General features: G+C 49.9%; 1 protein-coding gene across 1 annotated transcript in view; it reads right to left on the bottom strand.

Annotated features, from left to right (window-relative positions):
• The window catches only part of LOC148442976 (cell surface glycoprotein CD200 receptor 1-B-like), a 60350-nt gene that overhangs the window by 18783 nt on the left and 28332 nt on the right, over positions 1-13235 (bottom strand). The window contains exon 3 of the mRNA XM_088463442.1: positions 9570-9833. Coding sequence (XP_088319568.1) covers positions 9570-9833 — 264 coding nt within the window. The remainder of the gene's footprint in view (positions 1-9569; positions 9834-13235) is intronic.

The following is a 13235-nucleotide window of genomic DNA, read 5'->3' as shown; positions in this document are numbered from 1 at the left end:
TATGTACAGTTTGGGGCCTAGTTTTTCTAACTGCCATCCTGTCTGCCACTGCAGTGTCACTCCTAGATGGGTCACGTGTTTGTGCCGCCCACTCGTGTCGCTTAGCATAGTCATCCAGCTACCTCGGTGCAACCTTTTGGACATAAAAACACTATTGTGAGGTGTGAGGTGTTCAGAATAGACTGGAAATGAGTGGAAATTAAGGTTATTGAGGTTAATAATAGCATAGGAGCAGAGAAACCAACAAATTCTGTGATTTTAGCTGTTTTTATGCTTTTTTTAAAGAAAATACAGATCCAAAACACAAAACCCAGAACCCAAAACACGGAAGGGTGGTTTTGGCAAAACCAATCCAGATCCAAAACACGAAGAAAGATCCAGATCCAAAACCAAAACACGAAAAGTGGCCGGTGCACACCCCTAGTTACTGTATAGGCTGCTATGATTTATGTACAATTTTATTTACATGTCTGTTTATTATTAGATGTTAGTTAAATACCAAAGGGAATTTGGTAATTATATTGAGTGCAGTACAATTTTTATATAATTGACATATAGATCAGTAATTTCACCATATATCGCTGTGTTACATTTTCCATATGTTATTGTGCTTTAAAAGGCCACTGGGAGACTATGACACCCCTCCCCACAGCTGCTTGGCGATTATACTGGGAGGCTGTGATACCCCTCCCCACAGCTGCTTGGTGATTACACTGGGAGACTATGACACCCCTCCCCACAGCTGCTTGGTGATTACACTGGGAGGCTGTGACACCCCTCCCCACAGCTGCTTGCTGATTATACTGGGAGGCTGTGACACCCCTCCCCACAGCTGCTTGGTGATTATACTGGGAGGCTGTGACACCCCTCCCCACAGCTGCTTGGTGATTATACTTCAAGGCTGTGACACCCCTCCCCACAGCTGCTTGGTGATTATACTGGGAGGCTGTGACACCCCTCCCCACAGCGGCTTGGTGATTACACTGGGAGGCTGTGACACCCCTCCCCACTTCGGCTTGGTGATTATACTGGAAGGCTGTGACACCCCTCCCCATACTTACCTACTTTGCTGGGCAGCTTTCCGGGAGGAGCAGGAGGGGGACCTGCTGCTCTCCTCTTCGGGGGGCGGGACCAGACGATAGACAGCATTAGGCCCCGCCCCTTTACAGAAAACCCCCGTGATTCGCGGGTCCGTGAGGAGGGGGCGGGGCTAAATGACGCGATTTGCCTAATTTAGCCCCGCCCCTTCCCGACGGACCCGATAATTTCAGGTAAAATCTCCCCATCCTGCCCACTTCACTAGGAAGTGGGCGGGATGCGGGAGATATGCCTACTCTTCCGGGATCGCGGGGGGTTACCCGAAAAATCGGGAGCCTCCCGCGATTCCCGGGAGAGTAGGCATGTATGCCCCTCCCCACAGCTGCTGGGTGATTATACTGGGAGGCTGTGACACCCCTCCCCACAGCTATGTGGTGATTATACTGGGAGGCTGTGACACCCCTCCCCACAGCTGCGTGGTGATTATACTGGGAGGCTGTGACACCCCTCCCCACAGCGGCTTGGTGATTATAATCCCAGTATAATCACCAAGCTAAAGCAGTTGAGGAGAGTAGAGGGCCCGTGTGCAAACTACGTGCAGTCCCCCTCCTCTCTGGCAGCACAGTAGACCATGGCTTTATTCCAGAACTTACTGCACATGTTCAGGTCTCCGGGAACATGGTGGATGTGCCACGTTCCCGGAGACTTCTCTTTGGCGGATGCACAAAACACCAGGAAAATTACCCCGGCTCCATTTTTCCAGTGTTTTCTGCTGTATTGCAGTGTCGACCAAACGGGACTCCGGAGTGGTAAATATAAATATGGATTTATGGTGTGCTCCAGGGTCCTGTGTGTATCGCACACCCTGCACCCATTATAGATAGGTCAATGGATGCATGATACATCCCACCCAATGTGAGGCCAACAGCGTCCAGCTGAAGTTTTCTATGCAGCCAGGTCAGAGACCAAGATGTGGCACCACCTGAGCCAAAGATTACTCTCAGCAAACCTGCCTACAGCCATAACAGACACTAATGTTACATTCCCCATAATGTGTTGTCTGCTCAGATATACGGCTAATGTGTGAAGACCACAGGATCTCTGGAAAAGTTTTCAAAATGAGTTTCAGAAATAATAAAATACTTCACAGGACTTATAACATAGGACTTAGGGCTTGATTCAGACCTGCTCGTTAGATGCGTTCGCCCGCATGATGCGTATGCAAATTTGGCAAGGCAGGTGATCACACGGCAAGGCATTAGCATGCCCACTATGTCTTGATCACTTTGTGTATGCAGATGCCCACCAGCCAGTGTAAAGACGCCCACTTGCGCACGTCATCTCCAGGAAGTGTATGCAACCATCGGTAACATCGGGTACCATCGGATGCATACGCAGCGCTTGTGGTTGACTATACCCTACAGCAAGCACTGCGAGCACTTCAGTATAAAATACAACCAAGTGACATGTACTATGACGCTGCCTCTTAATTATGCACGTCTCTGAAATGGCGTTAAAGCGCTCAGGCACGCCTGCGTTCGCACCACGACTCCCCCGTTTCTAGAGACCAGCCCGTCACCACCCACAAATGGCTTCTGCTGTCACATATTAAGCCGGGCTATTTATGCGCAGCCAGGGGCGCCGAGAGGGGGGGGTGTACTAATTACCTGGACCCGGGATTACTGGAGGGGCCCGGCGGGGGCCCGGGTCCGGCACTGCTCCCCCCCTCTTACATCACAGCAGCCCAGCACACGCTGCTGTGTGCTGGGGCTGCACTGGGAGACTGCTTGTGGCTGATAAAGCAGCAGCCGGAGGAGTCTCCTATTCCTGTGGGGGGGAGCGATCAAGCTGATAGTGACCCCCACTGGTTATGCGCCAGGCTGAGGGGACTCACTGCGCCACTCTCGCCAGCGTGCAGCGTCGCACGGCAAAACTTTTATTTTGTTAACCCAACGGGACACATGTAAGACGGTCTTCATGTCTTCTCTCGCACAATAAGTTTAGATGACTCTGGACCGAGCAGTATTTTATGAGAAGAAAAGGAAATTTAAATAAAGGAAGTGATCCAGTAATTTATAGTGATATTATATATAGTTACCAGCACCACTGGTAATTACTGTATATAGGGGGACTAATACAGATGGTGCAATTGCATGAAATAAATGCACTGCTGAGACCAATCTTTGCATGTACAGTAAAGGGAATATTTTGAGGTTGAAAAACCATCATATAAGTATAAATCTAGCAGTGAGGTGAGGCAGGGCCTTTCCTGTCATACTTTGACTAAAAAAATTATAAGAAAAATGTAAAGAAAATATTATAAATATCTTCTTTGTATTATTCTAATAATTTTTATAGTCAAAACTCTGGAGTTAAAAGTCTATGGCAGGTGAGGCTCTGCCTCCCCTCTCTACCTTTTCCACACATTTTTGATCAAAACACCCCAAATTTCCAGCACTATATACTGCGGCACCTTTGTATAATGCCCACATGTACCCTCAGGTTCATATACTGTATGTATCTGTAAATCTGGCTCTGATACTAGCCAGTGCCTCCCCAGCCATTTACCTCACCACATGTCACTGCTCTGATACTAGCCAGTGCCTCCCCAGCCATTTACCTCACCACATGTCACTGCTCTGATACTAGCCAGTGCCTCCCCAGCCATTTACCTCACCGCACGTCACTGCTCTGATACTAGCCAGTGCCTCCCCAATCATTTACCTCACCACATGTCACTGCTCTGATACTAGCCAGTGCCTCCCCAGCCATTTACCTCACCGCACGTCACTGCTCTGAATCTAGCCAGTGCCTCCCCAATCATTTACCTCACCGCACGTCACTGCTCTGATACTAGCCAGTGCCTCCCCAGCCATTTACCTCACCGCACGTCACTGCTCTGATACTACCCAGTGCCTCCCCAGCCATTTACCTCACCACAAGTCACTGCTCTGACACTAGCCAGAGCCTCCCCATCCATTTACCTCACCACAAGTCACTGCTCTGATACTAGCCAGTGCCTCCCCATCCATTTACCTCACCACAAGTCACTGCTCTGATACTAGCCAGTGCCTCCCCAGCCATTTACCTCACCGCACATCACTGCTCTGATACTAGCCAGTGCCTCCCCAGCCATTTACCTCACCACATGTCACTGCTCTGATACTAGCCAGTGCCTCCCCAGCCATTTACCTCACCACACGTCACTGCTCTGATACTAGCCAGTGCCTCCCCAGCAATTTACCTCACCGCATGTCACTGCTCTGATACTAGCCTGTGCCTCCCCAGCCATTTACCTCACCGCACGTCACTGCTCTGATACTAGCCAGTGCCTCCCCAGCAATTTACCTCACCGCACGTCACTGCTCTGATACTAGCCAATGCCTCCCCAGCCATTTACCTCACCGCACGTCACTGCTCTGATACTAGCCAGTGCCTCCCCAGCCATTTACCTCACCGCACGTCACTGCTCTGATACTAGCCAGTGCCTCCCCAATTATTTACCTCACTGCACGTCACTGCTCTGATACTAGCCAGTGCCTCCCCAGCCATTTACCTCACCACATGTCACTGCTCTGATACTAGCCAGTGCCTCCCCAGCCATTTACCTCACCGCACGTCACTGCTCTGATACTAGCCAGTGCCTCCCCAGCCATTTACCTCACTGCACGTCCCTGCTCTGATACTAGCCAGTGCTTCCCCAGCCATTTACCTCACCGCACGTCACTGCTCTGATACTAGCCTGTGCCTCCCCAGCCATTTACCTCACCGCACGTCACTGCTCTGAATCTAGCCAGTGCCTCCCCAATCATTTACCTCACCGCACGTCACTGCTCTGATACTAGCCAGTGCCTCCCCAGCCATTTACCTCACCGCACGTCACTGCTCTGATACTACCCAGTGCCTCCCCAGCCATTTACCTCACCACAAGTCACTGCTCTGACACTAGCCAGAGCCTCCCCATCCATTTACCTCACCACAAGTCACTGCTCTGATACTAGCCAGTGCCTCCCCATCCATTTACCTCACCACAAGTCACTGCTCTGATACTAGCCAGTGCCTCCCCAGCCATTTACCTCACCGCATGTCACTGCTCTGATACTAGCCAGTGCCTCCCCAGCCATTTACCTCACCACATGTCACTGCTCTGATACTAGCCAGTGCCTCCCCAGCCATTTACCTCACCACACGTCACTGCTCTGATACTAGCCAGTGCCTCCCCAGCAATTTACCTCACCGCATGTCACTGCTCTGATACTAGCCTGTGCCTCCCCAGCCATTTACCTCACCGCACGTCACTGCTCTGATACTAGCCAGTGCCTCCCCAGCAATTTACCTCACCGCACGTCACTGCTCTGATACTAGCCAATGCCTCCCCAGCCATTTACCTCACCGCACGTCACTGCTCTGATACTAGCCAGTGCCTCCCCAGCCATTTACCTCACCGCACGTCACTGCTCTGATACTAGCCAGTGCCTCCCCAATTATTTACCTCACTGCACGTCACTGCTCTGATACTAGCCAGTGCCTCCCCAGCCATTTACCTCACCACATGTCACTGCTCTGATACTAGCCAGTGCCTCCCCAGCCATTTACCTCACCGCACGTCACTGCTCTGATACTAGCCAGTGCCTCCCCAGCCATTTACCTCACTGCACGTCCCTGCTCTGATACTAGCCAGTGCTTCCCCAGCCATTTACCTCACCGCACGTCACTGCTCTGATACTAGCCTGTGCCTCCCCAGCCATTTACCTCACCACACGTCACTGCTCTGATACTAGCCAGTGCCTCCCCAGCCATTTACCTCACCACCCGTCACTGCTCTGATACTAGCCAGTGCCTCCCCAGCCATTTACCTCACCGCACGTCACTGCTCTGATACTAGCCAGTGCCTGCCCAGCCATTTACCTCACCGCACGTCCCTGCTCTGATACTAGCCTGTGCCTCCCCAGCCATTTACCTCACTGCACGTCCCTGCTCTGATACTAGCCAGTGCTTCCCCAGCCATTTACCTCACCGCACGTCACTGCTCTGATACTAGCCAGTGCCTCCCCAGCCATTTACCTCACCGCACGTCACTGCTCTGATACTAGCCAGTGCCTCCCCAATCATTTACCTCACCACATGTCACTGCTCTGATACTAGCCAGTGCCTCCCCAGCCATTTACCTCACCGCACGTCACTGCTCTGAATCTAGCCAGTGCCTCCGCAATCATTTACCTCACCGCACGTCACTGCTCTGATACTAGCCAGTGCCTCCCCAGCCATTTACCTCACCGCACGTCACTGCTCTGATACTACCCAGTGCCTCCCCAGCCATTTACCTCACCACAAGTCACTGCTCTGACACTAGCCAGAGCCTCCCCATCCATTTACCTCACCACAAGTCACTGCTCTGATACTAGCCAGTGCCTCCCCATCCATTTACCTCACCACAAGTCACTGCTCTGATACTAGCCAGTGCCTCCCCAGCCATTTACCTCACCGCACATCACTGCTCTGATACTAGCCAGTGCCTCCCCAGCCATTTACCTCACCACATGTCACTGCTCTGATACTAGCCAGTGCCTCCCCAGCCATTTACCTCACCACACGTCACTGCTCTGATACTAGCCAGTGCCTCCCCAGCAATTTACCTCACCGCATGTCACTGCTCTGATACTAGCCTGTGCCTCCCCAGCCATTTACCTCACCGCACGTCACTGCTCTGATACTAGCCAGTGCCTCCCCAGCCATTTACCTCACCGCACGTCACTGCTCTGATACTAGCCAGTGCCTCCCCAATTATTTACCTCACTGCACGTCACTGCTCTGATACTAGCCAGTGCCTCCCCAGCCATTTACCTCACCACATGTCACTGCTCTGATACTAGCCAGTGCCTCCCCAGCCATTTACCTCACCGCACGTCACTGCTCTGATACTAGCCAGTGCCTCCCCAGCCATTTACCTCACTGCACGTCCCTGCTCTGATACTAGCCAGTGCTTCCCCAGCCATTTACCTCACCGCACGTCACTGCTCTGATACTAGCCTGTGCCTCCCCAGCCATTTACCTCACCACACGTCACTGCTCTGATACTAGCCAGTGCCTCCCCAGCCATTTACCTCACCACCCGTCACTGCTCTGATACTAGCCAGTGCCTCCCCAGCCATTTACCTCACCGCACGTCACTGCTCTGATACTAGCCAGTGCCTGCCCAGCCATTTACCTCACCGCACGTCCCTGCTCTGATACTAGCCTGTGCCTCCCCAGCCATTTACCTCACTGCACGTCCCTGCTCTGATACTAGCCAGTGCTTCCCCAGCCATTTACCTCACCGCACGTCACTGCTCTGATACTAGCCAGTGCCTCCCCAGCCATTTACCTCACCGCACGTCACTGCTCTGATACTAGCCAGTGCCTCCCCAATCATTTACCTCACCACATGTCACTGCTCTGATACTAGCCAGTGCCTCCCCAGCCATTTACCTCACCGCACGTCACTGCTCTGAATCTAGCCAGTGCCTCCGCAATCATTTACCTCACCGCACGTCACTGCTCTGATACTAGCCAGTGCCTCCCCAGCCATTTACCTCACCGCACGTCACTGCTCTGATACTACCCAGTGCCTCCCCAGCCATTTACCTCACCACAAGTCACTGCTCTGACACTAGCCAGAGCCTCCCCATCCATTTACCTCACCACAAGTCACTGCTCTGATACTAGCCAGTGCCTCCCCATCCATTTACCTCACCACAAGTCACTGCTCTGATACTAGCCAGTGCCTCCCCAGCCATTTACCTCACCGCACGTCACTGCTCTGATACTAGCCAGTGCCTCCCCAGCCATTTACCTCACCACATGTCACTGCTCTGATACTAGCCAGTGCCTCCCCAGCCATTTACCTCACCGCACGTCACTGCTCTGATACTAGCCTGTGCCTCCCCAGCCATTTACCTCACCGCACGTCCCTGCTCTGATACTAGCCAGTGCTTCCCCAGCCATTTACCTCACCGCACGTCACTGCTCTGATTCTAGCCTGTGCCTCCCCAGCCATTTACCTCACCACACGTCACTGCTCTGATACTAGCCAGTGCCTCCCCAGCCATTTACCTCACCACCCGTCACTGCTCTGATACTAGCCAGTGCCTCCCCAGCCATTTACCTCACCGCACGTCACTGCTCTGATACTAGCCAGTGCCTGCCCAGCCATTTACCTCACCGCACGTCCCTGCTCTGATACTAGCCAGTGCCTCCCCAGCCATTTACCTCACCGCACATCACTGATCTCTAGTGTAGGAAGATTACAGCTTTATCCCAGTATCCGTCCATCACTAATGATCCCCGTTCTGTTTTATGTCAAAAACAATTCCAATATTAAAAATAAAAAGTTTTCATTTGGATATAAAAAGTCACATTCTGTGCATAGAGTTACCCTGTATATTCCACGTACAGCTCAGATATGAGATGTTAGATACAGTATAAAACCTTCTCTGGAACCAGTAAGAGAGCTGTATGTGGTAATAATAACTGTACACTGGGCAACCAAGACTTTTGTTTAGACCTGTTTGCTGGGTGGAGGGGAGGGAGGGGGCTTGGCCATCAGATGGACCATCTCTATGGTACATGCCTCCCCAGGTGCCTGATCACAGCATCCCGGGATCATGGTTATCCCTCCCCTGCACTCCTGGGCCTCTACAGAGACCTGGGCTCAGGTAATGTGTAGCCACCCCCTCCCTCTAGGTGCCCCTTACTGTACAACAGCTCTGCTTCATATACAACACCCAATAATCTGTGCTCTTCCTCCTGACTTGTGTAGGGTAACATTGTTAGACCTATGAGTTATTCTACCCAATTACCTCTACATAGTACATAAAAAGCTTATATATATTCCCTTCCCCAGGGGCGTATAGAGAGGAGGGGTCCCATGTGCAGTCTCCGTCCGGGGGCCCCCTCCTCTCCCCCGGCTGCTGGCAGCGCACTGAGCGCAGCAGTAGGCTCTGTGTACTAGTCTGTGCCCAGAGTCTACTGCACATGCGCAGGTCACCGAGGAAATGGCGGAAGCCATTTTCGCTGTGATTTCCCTACAGCGCATGCGCAAAACGCTGGGAAAATGGATGCAGCGTCCATTTTCCAGGTGATTTGCACAGTGCTGCTACACCTGATGCAGGACTCCGGATAGGTAAGTATTAAAAATACGGGTGCAGGGTGTGTGGAGCACCGCACACCCTGCACCCTTATAGATACGCCTCTGCTCTTCCCACTGACCTCAGGCCAACATTGCACTGTGACTGGGTAATACAGCCCAGCATGAAACTCTGCAATCTGGCTGGGGACCAATGTGCTATAGACTCATGTATCAAACTCTTATTTCCCTATAGAGTGTAAGCTTGCGAGCAGGGCCCTCATACCTCTGTGTATGTCCGATATTACCCAGTCTTGTTTTATTATTGTTTTGTTCCCAACTGTAAAGCTCAATGGTATATGCTGGTGCTGTATACTGTAAGTAAATGATTATAAATTAAATAATTGTTTGTTAGGAGAACACTTACTGTACCTACCAGACACTGAGAGGGATTTCTGCTGGGGATCCATAAACGTAGGATGAGAAATAACACAGGTCACAGAGGTCACATTGCCGCCCATCACGCTGTATACACTGATCACTGTCCATGTCCCATCCGGATCCTCTGCACTTGTTGTGTGTATATCCTGTGAATGTGGGACCCAGGAGACGTCTGGCGCAGGGTACCCCCTGATGGCTCTGCACTCAGGAGACCCCTCTATGTCTAATCCCAGGGTCACCGAGGGCTCAGCTGGGGAAAATAAAGAACTATGGCCCTCATTCAGAGCCGCACGTTAACAACAGTACGCTCGTTGCGTTCCGATGTTGACTAACCGCGCATGCGTCGGTGTTACACCGCGCATGTGCGTACGGCAGATTGCGAGCTTTTTTTCTCTCGTTCCTAAAATAGCGTACAGGAAGTGACATGTCAAATGTGATTGACAGAACAGGGCGTTTTTGGGTGTTGACGGGGGTGGAGATGACAAAACGCAGGCGTGGCGAAGCGTTTTTGGGGCGTACATACATTAGCAGATGCGAACGTCAAATGTGTTCGGACCGTCTCATACGTCACTGAAACATCCGCTTTCCCTTCAAAATGCTCGCACAGCTTAGGGTCAGGATTACTCGACCACATTGGCGATGGCCTTCTCCTCCGTCCCGGGACTCCACGATGGTGCTGCGATTAATCGCGGCTGGTCAGTAAAGTAATTAGTGTTGGATTGAAATCCGGCTTGGTATGTGTTTGGAAAGCAGTTTATTGGGATAGCACAAAAGCGTACGCAGGTGGAAATCAGAGCTGCTAATGTCATGATTACATAATCAATTAGCGTACATTTTTGGGCTTTTATTTTGGCCACAATTTGGTGGTTATGGCCTATTGTAAAAATAATGTCATCATCTTTTAATTAGCTCCCCTTTTTTTTGGTTTACTGTGGAATTTGCATCGCTATGTGTTTTTTTAAACGTTCCTTAAAGAGGCCTTTTTTTTAACAAAAGAGGGTCATTTTTTGCGTTTAAGGCCAGGATTAAATGTAACCCATTTGTACAATAATGTCACAATACAATGTCAGTTTTTTTTTTTAAATTTATTGTTTACACACAAACAAATTGCAATAATATTGTATTGCCTTTTTTTGTGGCCAAGATATTTGATCCAAAAAAAAACAAAACATAACTACTAACATAATCGTAAATACAAAATTTAAAAACATTTCACAAGAAAGGAGAGGGAAGTTTTGACCAGAAAGGAATATGAGCCAAGCACAGAAGGAAAGTGGGAAAAGTCGCCATTGCTGTCACCGTTTTCTCGCCCGTTTGGCTGGGTGAGGGTGGGCGCCAGACCGGGTCCGGGATGCCATCGGGCTGGCCTGTCCAGAGGCAGATGTTGTGGCCTCTGGACTAGGCACAGGGCTAGGCACATTTGGAGGATTGCCTGATGTTGTGCCAGAGGTAGAGGATCTGGATGTTCCGGCAGGAAGGGAGGTCGGCTCCACCATGTGCTGGCGAACAAGCTGCTCCAGGGCATCGGCGATGCGGATGTTGGCCCTGGTATTTTCCGCCAGGGCCTGAGCAATGGTCACGTTGGCCGCAGCATTTTGCTCCAGGGCCTCAGCCACCCGTATCAGACTGGCGTCCATCCTCTGCAGAATCTCCGTATGGCAATCCGATTTAAAATTGAGTTCTGTGAGGAGGCCCACTGCCTGCGAGGGGGCACGCCCTGGACTGGCTTCTGCAGGGTCCTCAGCCGGATGTACTGGTTCCTCCCCTGCAGAGTCAGCAGAAATTCTGCGGCCAAGGCTCCCCTCTGGAGCAGACTCATCCGCCTCTGTCTCTGTTAGGAAATTGGAGAAAAGACTCACATTAGAATCTACATATTGGCACAATAGCATTTCTGAGTTGGTGACATCACAAGACTTACCTTGGCCAACATGAGGAGCCGCAAAGTCTGGCATGTCCGTATCCATGTTGGACACGCCAAACACCTCCACAGCCTGCACACACCCCTGTGCCATCTCTTCTAAGTCTGTCAACTCCAATGACACAGGGGTGGGACCCCCACCTGTCCCCCTTGCATGCCTAGCCCTGTCGGCAAGTTTTTGTTTTAGACGATATTTGAAGTCTGCCCATCTGTGGAATGAATTTGGAACCATTATCCTTTTTTTTACAATGGGGTTTGTTTATAGGATGGGAAAGTGTTTACTTACCGCCGTTTGACATCCCGGGCTAGACGGACATAATCACCCACCCTATTGACAGCAACGGCGACCTCCTCCCACATTCTCCACTTCTAGCTTTGGCTCATATTCCTGGCTGCCTGGGGCAGGATGTCCACGCACTTCTGGATCAAAACCTCCATCTCCTTGCTTGTGAAATGTGGCTGCCTTTTTTTTTTTGCAGCTTTGGCGGGTTGACTGGGGCCAGCAGTCTCTTCCATGTCATCCTCCTCACCTATTTGGGTAAATATGCAGATTTTGCCACTTCACAACTTGCACAATATTATGTTTTAAAATACTCATTGACACAAAATGCATGAAGGCCTTACCGCCGCAATTTTGACCATTGTTTCCCTGGTTTGAAGCCATGTCTCTGCTTCCAGCATGAAATCATCCAGAAATTCTATGTGATTTCGTGACGTATTTATACATGCGTCGTTAGTTTGCGGCCGCATCATTGATTGTGCGTCCCTATGATTCATCCTTAATTTGTGCGGGAAAATAAACACTATTTATGGCCTGGTGTGTGTGGATTCGAGGTGGGGTTGTTGGAGTGTTGTTGGTTAAGTGGTTTGGATTTGGTTGGTTGGTTGCGTTTGGAGGATTTTGGAGAGTTGTTTTTTTGTTTGTTTTTGCTACATTTATTTGGTTTTTCCGTTCGCATTTTTTTCATTTTTTCAACATCCTTTCCTGATTTGGTAAGTTTTGTGCATTCAAATTTGTGGCCAATTGGTGTATTCTTCTGTTTTGTGGTTAGTTAATTTGTTTAACACTCATTTCATCTTTTTTAGTTTTTTTTGGTTTTCGGACCCAAAGAAGTTTTTTGAGGACATCTTATATATTCGAGTTGGGTAAGTCCATTTTTTGTCTTGCATTTGCGAATGAATTACGGCATTTTTGACTGTTGGTGTAGCGCCTTGCATTTGCGAATGAATTACTGCATTTTTGACTGTTGGTGTAGTGACTTGCATTTGCGAATAATTTACCGCATTTTTGACTGTTGGTGTAGTGACTTGCATTTGCGAATAATTTACCGCATTTTTGACTGTTGGTGTAGTGACTTGCATTTGCGAATAATTTACCGCATTTTTGACTGTTGGTGTAGTGACTTGCATTTGCGAATAATTTACCGCATTTTTGACTGTTGGTGTAGTGACTTGCATTTGCGAATAATTTACCGCATTTTTGACGGCTTATTCATCATATAATCCAGTTTTGCTTTTCCCTTTTCCATTTTTTGGGTCCATTTGAACCCTATTTGACGTACGGTGTGCAATGTAGTTTTCATCGATGTCCAAATGTGTTTTTCCGTTATTTTCTGTGTTGGCTTGCAACAATTTTTAACCAAAAAAAAAACCCTTTAAATTTTTGACGTCTCATTGTTGCCTTTTTTACAGTTTATACGTATCATGACAATACCCCGGCATGTAAGCAGCTAT

This window comes from Taudactylus pleione, unplaced genomic scaffold (genome assembly GCF_031769625.1).
Source record: "Taudactylus pleione unplaced genomic scaffold, aTauple2 ptg001374l, whole genome shotgun sequence".
NCBI classification, from domain to species: domain Eukaryota; kingdom Metazoa; phylum Chordata; class Amphibia; order Anura; family Myobatrachidae; genus Taudactylus; species Taudactylus pleione.
This window is presented reverse-complemented; position numbering and strand designations above follow the sequence as displayed.